This window comes from Zonotrichia leucophrys, chromosome 18, assembly GCF_028769735.1.
Source record: "Zonotrichia leucophrys gambelii isolate GWCS_2022_RI chromosome 18, RI_Zleu_2.0, whole genome shotgun sequence".
Lineage (NCBI taxonomy): Eukaryota > Metazoa > Chordata > Aves > Passeriformes > Passerellidae > Zonotrichia > Zonotrichia leucophrys.
In genome coordinates this window covers 6,625,458-6,642,812 of record NC_088187.1, presented here as the reverse complement: position 1 = coordinate 6,642,812, position 17,355 = coordinate 6,625,458, and the positions used below count along the sequence as shown (strand labels likewise).

The window sequence follows — 17,355 nt, the reverse complement described above, 5'->3', positions numbered from 1 at the left end:
TCTGAGAAGTTGTGGCCTCAGCAACAAAATGTGAACAATGGTTATCTGCTGCTGTGGAATGCAACAGGTGGATCCGTGATTGGTCTCCTGTGGATGTTTGGATTTACTGACCACTCATGGCAGAGCTGCTCTCGCTTTCTGCCTGGACACAGAACTTTGTTATTCATTCCTTTTCTATTCTTAGCTTAGCTAGCCTTCTGAGAACTTTTCTCTCTATTCTTTTTAGTATAGTCATAATGTAATATATATAATAAAATAATAAATCAAGCCTTCTGAACATGAAATCAACATTCTCACCTCTCTCTTCATCCTGCAACCCTTGCAAGCCCTGTAACACCCACTTTTATTTTTTCAGCCTTTTTACCTAATTTTTTTTTTTTTGCTGTTGGCACATAGGTGAAAGTCCTGAAAGCAAATTCTGAGATAAGCATGGCCAATATGGTCTCTTCAGACAGCAATTTGTACTTGTTATTGTAGTACTGGCGATGCTTAAGAAAAAATTCAAGTTTTAAATATTACCTGAACTAGTCTTGTTTCCTACTTGCAAATAAATAGTATTCAGAGTATATATAAATTTTAAGGAGAAAGACTTAATCATCTACATTTCATTTAGGTACTTTTTTAAAAAATATTTTTTAGCTGCAGTGGTTGCATATAAACAAAAAATAAGGCTCTGTTCGAGCCTTATTGTGCTCTAACATACCAGGTCAGCAGCCCAAATGGCCTCTAGAAATAACTAGAGAAAACTACTTCAACCATAAAGCAAGTTATGGCAGAGCCTTTTATATATTTATTATAGATTTATTTCTAGGAGCCATAATACATGCTGTAAATAACACCCCATGTTAACATGCTGCCCAGGAACACTGGCTCAGGCTCGCTGTTGAACACTCTTTATTGCAAGTTAGTTCTTGTTACCAACTGCTCTCACAAAATGGTTAGACGCCATTTATAGCTTCAGTGCTAATTCCAAACATGCCATTATTTCTAATAAAGTAGATTTTGCAGCCAAGAGTAGTTAACCCAACTGTATTTCCACTTTACTGCACGATTATTGCATTTCTCTACTCAGCTGTCTGCTCAGAAGCAGAAGAAAAATGAATTTCTTCCATGCATTCTTAGTCTTACTCTTTAAAGTAAAAAATAATTCTAATATTGTTTATTTATCTAGGATAAAACAGTTGACATATAGCTATAAATGTGGATGACAAGCCTATCTATTAAACCAGTTATTTATATACATTTCTTTTAAATCAAAAAATAAGTGTCAAAATCAGTAAAAAATGCAAAACAAAGCACAAAGCACATTTGTCAGCAAAAGACTAAATAACCTGCATTTTAATAAAGAGAACATCAAAAAGAGTTAAAAATTTATTTCAAGCAACTGGTTTTTTTGCATTTCTCCTTAGCTTAATATAGCAAAGTTATTTTTTTAAAACAGATTTTAATCTTAAAACTGCAGTAATTTCCTAAAGTGCAAAGTAAACTGCAGTACAGGTGATCATCTACAATTCATGTTATCAATTTATTAACAAAGCAAGAGCACTGCATTGCTGTATGCGTATACATAAAGAGCAAAAGGTACATTTGTGGATTAATTAATAGGTAAAATCACCTTGTCAGACACTAACGTTTCATAGTTGAGTGCCCTGGGCATGAAAAGATGGGTTTGGTTCTTCAAAGATAAGAAAATTTTCCTGGATTGGTCCAGGCAAACAGGACAAATCAGGAGCACAGAGCTGGTCCATGTTCTCCCAGCTGGTGCTATGCCTTTCCACAAAGCAGGAGGTGCATTTAATTTAATTTGGGACAACTTTAAAAACAGTTTTGTCAGTCACACAAATTGCACTGATCTCATACCTGTTCATACCCACAAAATTAGTGCCATAAATAACTCTTGGGTTTTACAAGACCTGTAAGAGCAATTATATTTTAACAGTGGAATAACTGTTCTTATTAATAGCTTTTAACTCAGTGAAATTGTTTTTCTCTCCGGGCACCCACCGTGCAGAAACTACATTTCTTTTGCTGTTTTTATTAAACTTTGGAGGAACAAAAATGCATTATTATTTTCCTTAATGATGTCTTAGATGCTTCTTACAGGAACTCTGAATCTAAACAAACATTTAACCGGTCTTCTTGAACAATTTCATTTGCTTTTGTTCCCTGCTGTGCTGGAAACACACTTTCTGCTTGCTCTCAATGAGGTATCCCAACAGTTTCTCATATAGTGCAGCATACTATAAATACTGTGGTTACAGATGAGCTGTTTCCTGCTGCCATTTACTTCATGCTTTACTTCTCTCATCATTTACAAATCAAAAATGCTTATAATTTTTCAAGTGAGAAAAAAGGGTATTCTATTATTCCCAAGAGGACTGTGGAAAACTGTGTGTGAACTACTGCAATATTCTAAATTCCCTCAGTTTCCTATTGCTCCATTTTTGCCTGCAGCAGAACATGGACAGTCTTGAGAGGCTAAAATGCTGTTTCTGATTCTGGTCTTGGTCCAGTGCATATTCTTGGGTGGTGGAACAAGGCCACGTTCTGTTTTTTCATCAGAGAGTAATTAATCTTACTTTATCTTTTTCCTGCAAAACAGATCTTCTGTAGCTGGAGGAAAACAAAGAGGTATCACTTGTTCTGTGGCAAATTAATCTTAAAGGGGGAATCTTCCTAAGAAAATCAGTGGATTAAAACAAGATTCAGTATTGCCTTTGAGCCCTGAAACCCAAACTAAACTCAAAGGGTGCTTTCAGCATTGCAAATCTGCTCTTATTGTGATGTGCTTTTAATACAGTGTCGTCATTTGAAAAGTGAGATGTTCATATATGAGCAATTTTACTTTTGTGACTTCACCTTCATAGAAGACCCCAGTAATATTTTATACAGACCAAATGCTTACAGTTATTTTAGGCAACTTAAAGAAATTATTCTCAGAGGAAATTTAATAGGGAATTATGGTTTTCTGTCCTGTTGTATTCTGTGTTTAAGACACTCGTTCATTTGAATCTTTCTAAATTAGCCTGTTCCATGTGAGAAACTTTGAAAATTATGCCTCCTTAGATGGTCAACCTTTTTCTAAAGAAAGATAAACGTAATGAATTTAACCATGGTACCATGGAAACAGCTTTAAAATTAATTTGGGAGCAGGGAGGAAGGATACAACTCCAGCACAGAGAAAGTGACAAGTTTGAGAAGAAAAAAAAAACAGTGTCTCTTCATTAGGCACTGAGACCTTTGTTTGGGACAAATATCCTGTATATGGTTGTATATACTTGAGGGGTTTTATTTCTGTAAGTGCCATCAGTCGAAACAAGGGTTTGATGTCGACTCAGGGTTCCCATGGGTGGAAGGAGAATTTGTCCCTTGCTTTTAGCCATTCCTGCACCCACCATCTTGGTTTGTTATATAAAATGAGTTTATCTAGTTAATTGTTATTCTGGGACTTTGTACAGAAGGAGGTCTAGTCTAAAGCAGATTTCATCACTTATTTCCTTGATAATTCACAAGTTAGTTTGGCTGCCAGGATAAAGAGTTGTACATAAAAATACAAATATATGACTAAGCCTAAAAATTTCAGTGAGAGCACGGTCCCCAGAACAGGGATGTTATCAAAGTTCAGTAGTACCACAAAGTGATGATGAATGAGCATTATAACCTCTGAGGCTGTATGAGACCTTCACTTGGCCCTGCTTTCTGACTGTCAGAATTTGGTAGAGGACTCCATTGGCTCTTTTGACATTTTTTAGATAGTTCCCAATTGAGACAGGACAAAAGTAATTGAAATTAACACATCATAGCAGTACTTTTGACCCTCACCTTATTTTTTTGGTCTCTGAACTGCTGGCTGTAAATAGCAAAGCTATGCACCAAAAATCTTCTGATCTTACCAATGCAAATTTTCTCTTTCAGAGTTTCCACTGCCCCTTTTTACATCTATGTACAAGCACTAAAACAGCATCACAAAAGGATTTCGGGGGTGGTGAGAGGACAATGCTTGAGGCCCTTTTATATAAAGCTGATAAGATTCACTTAAAAGAATAATACATTTTGCAGGCAGGGCATAATGTGGGAAATAGAACTGTTTGAATTCATTATTTATTTCTTACCCTATCTTGGACTGAGATAATAATGGTATGGGTTACACATAACTTGGGATATTGTTATAATCAGATCAGCATGGATGGCTGGACTTACCCCTTTGGTGGCAAAGTAAGGTTTAGTCTGTGTAACTTGATTGTGTACTTCAGATCCTGTAGGAACACCATTCCTGCAGAAAAATGCTCACAATTACATTTCAGTACTAAATAACCAGACCTCACATTCATCCAAAGACAATTTCACCAATACAGGCATTAAACCCTGTTTCAATGATGTTTAGGGGTTGTTTTTTTCCCTCATTAAAAACCTGGACAGCACATTATAATGAAATTTCTTTACCGGCAATCTTAGTTTTGTATGGTTTGCATAGTTACAAAGATTACCAGATATAAACCAAGTTAATACTGATCTTTTTCACAGCATGTAAGTCCAGAAATTTCTCTGAACAGCCTTTGGAAGTATCAGCACATGAAAGACAGACCTGATTTTTAAATGTGAACACCAGGCTGCCGCAATTCTGACAATGCCAGAACAAGAACCTTCCTTTTCTAATTGACATCTGAAAACTAAGAAAGATCTTTAGGCTAAATAAAGCTGACTAGCTTTCATCTGTTCAGAAGTACTTAACTGCCACCAGAGTTCATTAAATTTGTTCATCTTTTTTTTTAAAAAAGAAAAGTTTGCAATGTAAATTGTAGCACTGTCTGGTGATCCCAGACAAATCAAATATCAAGGTTCTGGGTAAGATATTTTACATAGGTAGTGAGAGAAGGGAACTGTGCCTTTGCAGTTTAAAACTTCCAGCCAATCATAAAACTAAAAAGCAGAAGGAAAGCTGCAGGTGCTAAGGAGAACCTGGTTAACAATACAGTAAGTGCTTAACTGTAGGAGCCTCTGTAACCAAGTTTGCAGAATCTGGGGCAAATGATTACCGGTACTTTGAATTCTGTGAGTGGTGGTTTTCACATCTCCAAACTCATATCCCATGTGTTTCCTGAAATATTTCAACCCCTGATGCTTCTGTGGTTGGCTTCAGGCTGCAGAGCACGGATTGCTTGGTGCCCGTGGCAAGTGATGGAACAGGGAGGTGATGTCAGCCCTGCAGTGCAATCTGGAACTGGATGTGGGTGAATCCAGTGGCTGGCAGTTTAGAGGAAAACATGCTGATGCTGCACCAGTTGGAGCCAGATGGTGACTGAAATTGTTAAAATGATATGTGCTGCAAATGCCTGAAAAATTACCCTGCTACAAAGTACCCAAAGCAGAGATGGGATGGAGATACAAACCAAGCAGTGTGTGGGTAGTGTTTGCAAAAACTGTATGGGATTATTTGCCAATGGTTGCTTGTAATCCTTCCCTTCACTCTTTTTTAGGTTCAGCTGATCCACTATAACCATGAGTTGTACACAAATGTCACAGAAGCTGCAAAGAGTCCTAATGGGTTGGTGGTAGTTTCCATATTTATGAAAGTAAGTATTCTGTATTAGAGATTCCTAATATATAGACAGTAAATTTTCCATGAACTGTAAATGTAGGTGTTAGACTCCTAATTATGCTACAGCAATGCCCTGAAGCTCTGATCTGGAATCCAGAGACAGCTTCTTCCTAAACTGAGCATGCCATCTCTTCTCCAAAGCTTTTACAATATAAAGAAAATTAAAAAGGGTAAGGGAGGTGGGGGAAAAAAAACCCTTACATCATAAACATCACTCATAAAACTTTATTGGCTATGGCAGAAGTCACTAGCTTTGCAAATTTAGTGTTTCTTCATGAAATGTTATGCATTCAAATCCCTTCTAGTAGGTTGAGGCCCTGGGAGAGAGGGCATGTCATGCTGAGGTTTCAAAGCCAGCAAAATCAGGTTTTTTCTGTGTTATTTAAAACATCTTGAAACTATGAAAACTGAAAGAACATTAAAAGTAGAACTTCTAGTGTCTTGCATTTCACAGAACCACAAAGACGTGAATATTTTGTCTCCATCCTGTTGCATTCAAGGTACATATTTAAGTCTATCATTTATGGTGATCTAACACTAAACTCTAAACTTCATGGTTTTCCCAAGCCTCTTTAATTACACTGGAGAAACCTTTTGTCTCATTTTATAGAAAAAAAATTATTTCTCCCCTCCAAATATTGTTTATATTCTGTCATTATGTATCAGAATATCTGATACATAATGACAGAATATAAATATGAAACAGAAAATGAATATCTGTTTCATCAGTCTAAAAAAGTGTGTATTTCTGAGTAATGCTGAAGTTCACCTCATCACACCTTAGGTATGGGATATCTATTATTTCCCCTCAGTACTCTAATCCCATTTCATAAAGGTCCTAACAAAGCATTAACCTCGGATATAAAGTATGCATTTCACAGAGTATACTGAATAATTAGATATAAAAGAGCAGTTTTCACATGGGTCTAATATTTAAGAAATATATTTATGCTACCTTTTTTTTGGAGTTTTTTTTAAATCCAAAAAGTATTGTATTATGACCCAGCAATCTGACCTGCAGTCATGAAAAAGGCAAAAATTACAGAGAAGACAGAGAGAATCTTGTCAATATTTAGAAGTACCTGCAGGGAGGTGTCAGAGGGTGGAGCAGACTCTGCTCAGGGCTGCTGAGCAACTCGGGGGTAGAATCTGACACATGGAAAGTTCCACCTGAACATGAGGTGTTACCTCATATATTACCCAGACATAAACCAGAGGAAGAGAGCTTTAATTTGCATTTAAAATAGCCTACTGCAAGGAAATTATATTTATCAATAAATAAAATAATGGAATACTACTGAAAATCTTACCTAATATATCAAACACCTGCAAATTTCATCAAAGCTGTCGGAGAAGAAACCTGTGCTCATGCTTTTATTCAGGCATTGATCTGTTCACCCTCTTCCTTGCATTTTATTTATTCTACCACTTTCTATCAAGTTTCATTAGAAAAACAAGTGAGTAATTATTTCCTTCTCCCACAACAATGAAAAAAAGGAGAACTCAACTGGAGGACTATGAGAGAATGTCTGTGTGCACACATGAAAGAGCTGCAAGGAAATGTCTATGAGAAGATTTTGACATTGTGCATTTTCTCTTCTGTAGGTATCTGAATCATCAAATCCATTTCTAAATCGTATGCTCAACAGAGACACCATAACAAGAATAACATATAAGAGTAAGTTTCTTTTCATTTCCTCTGGAAACAGCTTTCACTATCAAATAACTCATTTAGTGATCCTGAAACAAGAGGCACCTCATTATGGGCAGTAATTCCAGGTTTGCATTGCCAGGAACTCTGCATGATAAACTCAGGAATGTGAAAAAGCTCATTAGGTCATCAATTTATCAAATGAATTTTGAACTTCAAAGTCTATTTTACATCTGAAGGTGCAACAACAAATTAATGAAATTATATTTGACACATACATATACTGTATTCACACAGAATGCTCAGGAGAACCTGTACTGTTAGCAGTAAAAGGGACGTGTAGCAGCCTGGATTATATTGGATCTGGTTATGTCAAGATCCTGCACAATTCACTGGATTTAGTATTCATCAGTGTTTACTTTTTGAAAGAAAAGTTACAACATTCCTATTCAACTACTGCTGCATTTAACAGATAGAGAAAGAGGTTATTAACATAGCTTTTCTATTTGTTATATTCACATTTGAAAAGCCTTTAACTGATGATCTTCAATAATTCCATGTTCATATATAGACCTTGTGGAAAACGGGAGCTTAATTAAGATATTTTAGAGAAAATAATGAAAAATGCATATGCATAAATTAAACCTCTTCTCCTGAAAACCTCATTTCCTTTGTCAAATATTCTGAGCTGCTATGAAGTTTGTAAGTTCAACAATAGCAGAATTTAACTTTCAGAAAGTACACAGCAAAGGGATAACACAAATAATTCCTTGTTCTCTCCTGCAACACACACACACCTCCATACCACTGAGGCTACTCTGCTTTTACCTGAGAGGTAACAAATCTCATTACACCTTTAGTCCAAATTAGAGGCTTCTATGATAATGAAACTCAGTTCTCTACAGTACCTATGGAAAGGAAGGCAACAGAGGGTTCTCCTCAGAATGTTTTTTCCAGATTGTTCTATCAGTGTCAAATGTCATCTTCTCTGCATGGAAGAAGCAGATCAGTCCCATTTTTAAACTGCTTGTCCTGATTCCTTGCAAAAATGCAGAAAGGATGTTCTGCAAGAGCTTCCTGCCTACCAGTGCTGCTGCAGCATCTTGGAAACAAGGAATTATTGTTAAGGCTGAGAGTGCTTTTTCCAGCTCCTTCACCCACAGATTCTATATTCCCAGCTTCTGGGAACCAGCCAGATGTTCTCCCATGGGGCCCACCCTCCCAAAACTAAATATTTCATTTGTATGCTGCATTTACAGTGAAAACTCCTCTTCTCTGGAGCTGGCAGCATCCCACTGCCTCCCACTGCTTGTTTTGTCTCCTTACAAGGGAAACATGACTCCAGTCTCACCTAATTTGGGCATTCTAAATGAAATTTCTCATGAAGATGAGCACATAAAACGCAGGCTGGAAAATCAGTGATTAACAGAATTGCTTTAATTTTTAACCACGGTTTTCGCTAAGTTTATCCGTTAAAATTAAATCACTGGTAGACATAATGCACACAATATTCCACAAGGCATTGGGTTACTTACTGTAGTAACAAGTATTGACTGTGAATTTTTAGTGTAAATTGGGAACATGAAAGTGTTATTGAAAGTAATTTTGCAGCTGTCTTGCATGATGGATTATAGCACCATTGCTGAAAACTAATTTTACCTCTTGCACTGCAAGGATTTCTAGTGTGCCTTTAGTAGCTGGAGTTCTGCAGCTTCTACTTTAGGGCTCCACTCTCCAAGTCAATACTCAGCACAGGGCTGACAAAATGCCCAGGCCCCATGTGCTCAAGAGGAGCGTGGAGGGAATGATAAAAAAAAAATGCTGGTTCAAAGTCAGGACAGTTCATGACATAAATAAAAGGTTTTGTTGTTTTTTTTTTTTAAAGAACAGCAACAAAATTAAGTGCTGTCTCTCCTGCTGTGTGAAATTTCCACATGCCAAGAGCATTAAAAGGGAAATTTCTATTCCTATGGCTACAGTGAAGTAAGTGGACCCCAAGGAATTTTTAAGGAGCTTTTAAATGTTTATTTAGATATTAAATGTTTATTTACAGATATTGATGGCTACAGTGAAGTAAGTGGACTCCAAGGAATTTTTAAGGAGATTTTAAATGTTTCTTTGGTTCTGTTATCGCAGCCCAAAGAATTGACTGTGAGCAAGCTGAAACAAGGGTCTTTTCAAGCAGGTTTTAGTCAGAAGCTGTGTAGGTATCTCAAAAGAAAACTTTTTTATTATTCCTCATTAAGTGTGCCATTTGAGGGGACAAGTTAGTTTTCTTTCAAAACAGTTATGCTACATGAGCTTTCATCCAGTATTTGCTTAACATCAGTGAAAAAAATTAACTTTTTAGATTCCCAAAATTCCACATAAAAATTTGGTCTTTTCATTATCTGGTAAGCAGAGAAACTGAGGATCTCTTAATTTCTTACCCTGTAAATCTAACCTAGATCCTATTCTGGGTTATCATGATATGAACTTTGAAATCAAATGTACTTTCCTCCACTCAATAAACACTATATTCCCTATAAAAAGCATTATTATAAAGAGAACATACAAAGATTTCACTGTGAAAGCCAATCCCACACATCTATTACAAGCCTAGGGATAAAAGGATTTACATTATTTCCTAGGTAAATTGTAAGAGTCAAGACCTTTATGTAAATGAATGTGAAATTTAATGAAATCTAATTTGTAGAGAGAAAAATTCCTGGGTTTAGAAATCACCGTAAGGCACCAGCAGAACAAGAGTAACACATTGTGGACTGCAGATAGGAATGATGCAGAGGATCCAGGAAAGGCTGGATGGATTTATGAAAGGAAGCTTGTCACTGGCAAGAGATCATAACAGGGTGATTTTGAGCATTTTGAATGCATTTTCAGTAAATATAAGCAAGAATTTGGAGGGCGGCAGTCTGGTATTAATACCAACCCACCAGGTCTGCTTCAAGTCCAGAACAAGAAACCCTTACCAAGATGTGGGGAAAAGACAGACCTGTTCATGAGAAAAATGCTGGTAACCAAATTCTTCTTGTGTCATCTTCTCTCAAGGAACCATCTGACTTCCCATGGGAATATAACTCATATACAGGCATTAATAAGTACTGTGTTTTCTTGGACAAAACCTTATTTCATTCACCCCTATCTTTGACTTTTCCTGAAGTGGTACTTTCCTCCAGTTACTCATAGGAATATCTCTCATCTATATTAATCTTCAGTTAGTTTTTCATCTCCTAGTAAACCTTTCAGGGCAAATTCTACCTGGTTGAAATGATTTTAGCCCAGCTGAAGCCAATATGGCTGTGAGAAAGCAGATTTGGTCTTTAGGGATCTCTTCTGCCTGACTCTGTGCCACTTGGTGTTAAAACACACCACTTTCCACGGCTCATAAATAATGAACAGGATGTTCATGTGGGAAAGGGAAAAGTGTGTGACAACTCATTGAAAACAGGCATTGGCATGAAAAAAATCCATCAGTTCTCTTCCGATGCAATTCTAGCAAAATTACCAGTGCACTGCAAATAATGTTTTTAATGACCACATGTATTCAGTCATCTCTACTTGTTCAAAATATAACTGCATTTTGACTGTGATTTCATGCTTGTGTCTAGAAGATTTGGGTTTAGAAAGGAGCTGTCATGGGCCATGGGCCATGGGCCCCTGAAGCCTGAAGCCTGGTCATATTAAAACAAGGGACAGTCAGACACTAATGGCACTTCTGCTTGAGGATCCAGCCAGCACTGCAATCACCCAGCTCAAGCTGCAAGGGCAGGGCAGAGGACTCTTTTTCTAACAAACACAAGAGGACCTGCCAAGATTTTGTTTTGTAAAACAACAAACACATTTAGAATGTTAAATAACAGTAAGGCCCTGGTCAATGAGGCGGAAACATTACACTCTCACCTTGACACTTTAACTGACGCCGTGGCTGCCAATATTGTTGCCCCAAAACCCATGTTGACTCTGCTGTGTTAAAATAAAAAAACAAGGTCACATTTTCTCTGCCTGTGTTTTTTGATTTTCTGTTGCCCAAGACAATAATCTGCAGCACTTCTTATTTTTCCATTAGGTTGTACAAGACAAGTCTTTTGCTCATCTAAGTTATGTCCTTCAGCTACAATATGTTAAATTCAAGTTAAATTGCACCTTTCTTTTTTAGCTCCCATACAATTCCTTAATCATTTGGATTTCTCTACAAATCAAGGTCAGCTTATGTTGAGCATTGAAAGAGGGAACACATCTCAGTGTGCACTTTTCCTTGTCTGCATTTTAACGTTTCCTCTGCAAATGAACCAAATTGGAGACACCACACACAGGTGAAAGGGTTCAAAGAGAACTCACAATGTTACAAATCATAACCACCCCAGCTTTCTCTGAGATACATACAAGCAGCAGTGTATCAGTAATAAAATATGTTTATCCCTGAGTGGATGAACTCCTACAGCCTAAGATTTGGCAGGCAAATCTGAGTTTTAGCTTTGACAGCACTGCCAAAAGTATTGTAAGGCCAGCATTACCCAAGAGAAATAGTGCAGATAGTACAGAAAACACTGAGGAACTCTGATGAATTTTGAAAGATATATCTCATTATATTTAGGTACATATGCACAGAATAAATTCTGTTGCAGAGGAATACACTTCATTAATTCCTAGAGAGCCTTACAATAAAGGCAGGGATCCTGGTACTGCTTCCCAGCAAGCCTTCAACCTAGAGTTTGGCTTTCTGAGGGAGCTGGCACTGCACCCACACCACTGTGCACATGAAAGGCTGGGAGGCTTCATGGAGCAGCTTTATTATCATGCACTAACTGCAATTTCCTCTCATGCCAGAAGGGCAATTAAGTTTTAATTCTCTTGGTCTTTCTGAGGCTTTGTCGAGCAAAAATTGTTAATGACCCCAAAAGATGGAAAGTCAGCATTCTTCAAAGGCTTCTGCATCTCAATCAATAACTGCAACTTCAAGAAGCTTTTGACTCCAGTCCCTAAATGTGATTTAGAGTTGCCCTGTGAGTGCCTGTGCTCAGTTCCCAGTGTGTGTGAATGGGAATCTCAGTGCAGATCCACCCAGCAGGGTGAGGGATATTACTTGTGTTATTTGTTCTTGTCTAAATTGCTGGAGGATCCAGAAATGTGCATCTGTTAAGCTTCATTCTTTGGTAGAACTGAACATCATGTCATCGTGTTCTGGAATTAGGAGACATGAAAAGGGTGATTTTTTTAAAATTTGTTTTTGTTTGTTTGTTTTATTTGGGGGGTTTTGTTTTGTGATGCTGCTGTTTTACCTGAGTTGTTTTCCTCCTCTATTCTCCAGATGATGCATACTTACTACAGGGGCTTAATATTGAGGAACTTTACCCAGAGACATCTAGTTTCATTACGTACGATGGGTCAATGACAATTCCACCCTGCTATGAAACAGCAAGCTGGATAATAATGAACAAACCTGTGTACATAACAAGGATGCAGGTAAAGCAATTTACAAATTACTCAATCTAGGATAGGTACAAAGTAATATTTTAAACATAATATTTCTAGCTTTACATTAGATTCAACTCTTGTGCTGTAGGGATCCCTGCATGATATTTATACAGTTTGCAGAAGTATTGAAGAGGTTTTTTGTCAAAATAAAAATACCAACTGTTAAGAACTCCATCAGTATCTACACACACAAACTTTAAGGGGGACCCTATTTTCAGTGAGGGTTTGAACCAAAAGGTTTTCAGCAGTCTCTCCACAACTGCATCATTCTGTGATGCTGTGAACAGTTACTTGGAGACTCTACAACAAGTACATCAGTGTTGTACAAACATAACTGAGGTTATTAAGGATAACAGAGGTCATTCCTAGGTCTGAATAAACACGTATCAATAGCACATAATGTGACAGAGATACAGTATGTGGAGCCTTCTGGAAATAAAATCTATACCAGTGCTTTCTGATATAGAGTAAAATTACAGGATACATACCACAAATACCTTTGGAAAAATCAGACTGAAGTATTGAAGCCCCTGTTAGAGAGAAGCAAGAGAAATTATGCAAGAGAAAACACAACTTCACATCCAAAAGGAAGCTATTGAGGAAACGCACCGGTGGGAAAATCTCAAAAACTAAATTTCTGTACAACTTGCTTACAATCCAGATCCTGGCATCAGAAAACAGCAAATTTAACACCAACTGGCCTCTTCTCCAGAGTTTCCATCAGTGAGTTGCCTACAGAGCTGTGACCTGAACTAAAACCTCCTCTCTTGTATACTTGAACCTCCATCTGCTCGGCCCAAGCAGGCAGCAGAAGAAATGTGGCCTGAGAAAGAAATGAAATTAGGAACAAGAAAACAACCCTAAATATCACTTTGGGATTTAAAATCATATTAACATTGTAAATAAGATTACTTTTAAAAGCCCAAGATGTTTTATTTTTGTGGTATTCCTTCTGTCCACTTTAGTCTGGAGGTAGTGAAAGCACTTTGTTTCCTTTCTAAATGGGTGATTTGGGAGAATGACACAGCTGAGCAGAGGCAAAAATGCTCACTATTGTGAACTTTTCAAACACACGACCTGAATATTTTCCTACAAGCAACATTTTTAGGTCCAACATTAATGTGCAAAATAAGGATTCAAATATTTCTAGTCTGTGCTGCTACCTATGGGTTATAACCTCATGATACTTGCTACTTGTCGTGCTTTAATGGTTAATCACATCCTCCATTATTACTTAGTTATATCCTCCATTATTAATGCTGAAAATTGATTTTGTGGAGTACTTACTAATTATGTTGTGTACTCATACTGAAAAAGCAATGCCCAGCTCAAGTTTTCCCTAAAAGCTGTTAAAGACTTCCATAAACCCCAGCTACTAGATTTCCCCATTAAATGCCATAAACAAACATCATAAATTGTACACTAATGTGGAAAATAATTTGTTTTTATATCTTTAAACCAAAATATTGAGGATTTCTGGTTTGTAATGTGAAACCTTTTTTTTTTCCCTCTCTGAATTTGGGTGACTTGGATCAATCAAGAGTTGCACAGTCACCATAACAGCCATTTCTGCCAACCAGCACTGGGTGCACAGGATGATTCACTATTTCCCTCTGTGCTGTGAAACCAGCACAGGTTTCTGCTGTAGGAACACTCACAGTCACAGCACAGACAGAATCATGACAGACCTGTCAGCAAAAAGAGGCTCTCACTTTTTAACATCATTAATTTCACGACTTCAGCAGCATCACTGTCAGTTTTCCTTCCCATCCAGCCTGCCCCTACCTGGTTGTTGAATAACACCAACCAAAACTGTGGCTTCTCAACTGAAAGCTACACTGTTCAGGTGTCATTCATCAAATTCATTTGCTCTGTACCAGCTGCTGCCATCCAGCACTGTTTATTCCATTACTTTCTGGCTCACCCAAAGACACCTCAATACTGTTTTCATTCACTCCCCACAAAACTGGTTACTCTCATTTAAAATGGGGCTCAGAAACAGAGGAACACACAAGGAATGGTTTTAAGTTAACTCTGACTACAAACTGGCAGAGTTAACTTAAATTCGGTTTCACTGAAATTCTGTTTCACTGAAATTCTGTTTTACTTCAATTTATTAACTAATCTATTTAATAGTGTTGTATGTTGTTTACTTACAGCAAAGACCAGTACTAAAACCCCCTTGTTTTGTCTTTATAGATGCATTCTTTGCGACTTCTAAGCCAGAATCAGCCATCACAGATATTTCTGAGCATGAGCGACAATTTCAGACCAGTCCAGCCTCTCAACAATCGATGTATCCGAACCAATATCAACTTTAGTTTACAGGGAAAAGATTGTCCAAACAATAGAGCACAGAAACTACAGTATAGAGGTACATTCCACCTCCAGAATAACCCTTTCTCTGCTTTCACTGAGCTCCTTTCTTTGAGAAATCCAAGGGCATAACAAGGCACACAAATAAAAACACATAAAAGTCCAGATCTTGGGGAATAACTGTGTCAGTGAAATGCCACACATTTGAAATACATGAGTAAATGTGCAGGAAAAGCATGACAAAAAAAACCAGCCTGGGACATCAAATATGTTTTTTTTAGAAGTAAATAGGACAGGCCCTTGGTTTTCTAGCCTCATTTTAAAGTGTTCTCCCCTTACAAAGTGCATTTTGCTCTGGTTTACTCATCCACAAAGGGGGATGAGCTAGTCTTGATGACAACTGATCTCAAACAAAATTAGTAATTGATAAGACTTAGTTTCACTTTCAAGGCGCACCACCATAACAAACACCTAAATTGCTAAGTAGATATAAAGCTGGAGATATAAACAATGAAGCAGCTCAGTCACCTGCAGCTTAGAGTCCTACACTGCCACAGCTGTGGCTCACAACTGAGCTTTAATGTGTCTCGTGCATCTTTGAGCCCAGGCACACAACTGTGCTGCCTGAAATAATAGTGTTAAAGTGCCCTCACAGCAGTAATGTCATCATTATGAAGGAGAAGCACTAAAGGAATGAAAGGACATTTTCAGCAGCAAGGCAGATGACTGTGTTGCAATACTTCAAAGGAAGAGTCATTCTTCAGACTTAATTCTTTTCTAGAAAAAGGAGGAAACTGAACCTCCTGGCTTTTTTTAAGACATTTTGTCTAAGTGCCTAGTGTAGTGTTAAAGCAGTTAAATTTAAATCACAGTGTTAAACCAGTTTCATATTTGAAGCATAATTGTTTTTGTTTGTTTCTCTTGCAGTAAATGAATGGCTCCTCAAATGAGACAGAGCAGGCAAAATCCAAATCCTCAGTGGAATGCTTCTCCTGGGAATTGACATCATCTGCAATGCACCCAACCTCCCTCTCTGGCTCACATGCACTTTGTGCTGTGGGAAAAGAGCTGCCATGCTGGAAAACTCCTCAAAATTTATTCATGTGATTGGTGGCCATTTAAAAACAAAACAAAACAAGACAAAACAAAAGTATTACAGTAAATGTGATTACAATTTTCCTGAACTAATTTGGAGTCACAAAGAAAGACTTTTCAGACTTTGTACATATGAAATTCTTAATCTTCTCCCTCTCTCTCCCTCAACTGAAAAAAAAAAAAAAAAAAAAAGAAAAAAGGTGGATCAGTACAGCATCAAAGTGGAGTTGTGTTCTGTGTGCCAAGTAATCTTGGAAAGCTCTCATTATTTCACTATCATTAATGGATATTGACAAGACAGAACAAGACTCCTGTAAAGAAATCATTTCTAGGTATGATCTTTCTGTTCATTTAATTTTAAAAGGGACAGACTTTGATAGATAAGTATTGTAAATATATCACTGCAGAATATAAAGGAAATTTAAATATTTCCCTCTGTCACATATCTGTAGTAGGATTTGGCAAAACCAGAATATATCCATTTTCTGTTTCTTGCTTTACAACAGATCATACGTTGTGTTGGTTACTATTAACAACTCAATAAATGTGTTTAACAAATTAATTTAGTTAAGTTGCTTTGATTTCTTTTTTCCTTTCTGAAATGACAAGCCTCTTCTACTTGTGGATGCATTATTTGTGGTTTTATTTTTTTTCCACTTTTTTTTTTTGTTCTTTTTTTTTAACTTAATTTCTTTGTTTGCAGCCCATTCAAGTGAGTGAAGGACAATTGGGAATGCACTTAAAGGTGGTATAACTTAAACTCCACTGGGCTCAGAAGCAGAAAGCAGATGAAACATATCTCAGTTTAAAATTGTCATTTTCCTTGCTGAAGCCATTATCGGGACAAACATTCAATCCTGTAAATTTGTGGTGACAGGGATATTTTTTCTTTACAGATAAAGCAGGAGCTGGCCTAGTAAAAGCAAATGCCTTTTTTCTTATTTATAATGGTCATTCACTGTGTTTGGTTACTGTCAAGAACTCAATAAATGTGTTTAACAAGTTCACACAGCACATGTTTGACCTTCTTGAATACTGAGAGGTTGTTCAGGTTGGTATTTCTTTTTCAGTCTGGAGAGGGGTCAGGCCTCATGATCTCCCATCCCTAATGCTCACATTGTACCACATTTAAGTTCACAAAAAGCAAGATGAAGCCAAACAATGCTCTGGCATCAAGAAATTGTTTACACCAAATGGAAGAACAGGCACTACAAGAAGT

The 17,355-nt window shown here is 37.2% G+C and overlaps 1 protein-coding gene across 3 annotated transcripts in view; it reads left to right on the top strand.

Moving 5' to 3' along the window:
* CA10 (carbonic anhydrase 10) overlaps positions 1 to 17,143 on the top strand; it is a 148,131-nt gene extending 130,988 nt beyond the window's left edge. For all 3 annotated transcript variants that reach the window (XM_064728695.1, XM_064728696.1, XM_064728697.1), the window contains 5 exons: positions 5,478 to 5,573; positions 7,205 to 7,277; positions 12,559 to 12,713; positions 14,925 to 15,099; positions 15,969 to 17,143. In XM_064728695.1, the coding sequence (XP_064584765.1) occupies positions 5,478 to 5,573; positions 7,205 to 7,277; positions 12,559 to 12,713; positions 14,925 to 15,099; positions 15,969 to 15,991 (522 nt within the window). In that variant the 3' untranslated portion in view covers positions 15,992 to 17,143. The remainder of the gene's footprint in view (positions 1 to 5,477; positions 5,574 to 7,204; positions 7,278 to 12,558; positions 12,714 to 14,924; positions 15,100 to 15,968) is intronic.
* Positions 17,144 to 17,355: the final 212 nt, after the last annotated feature.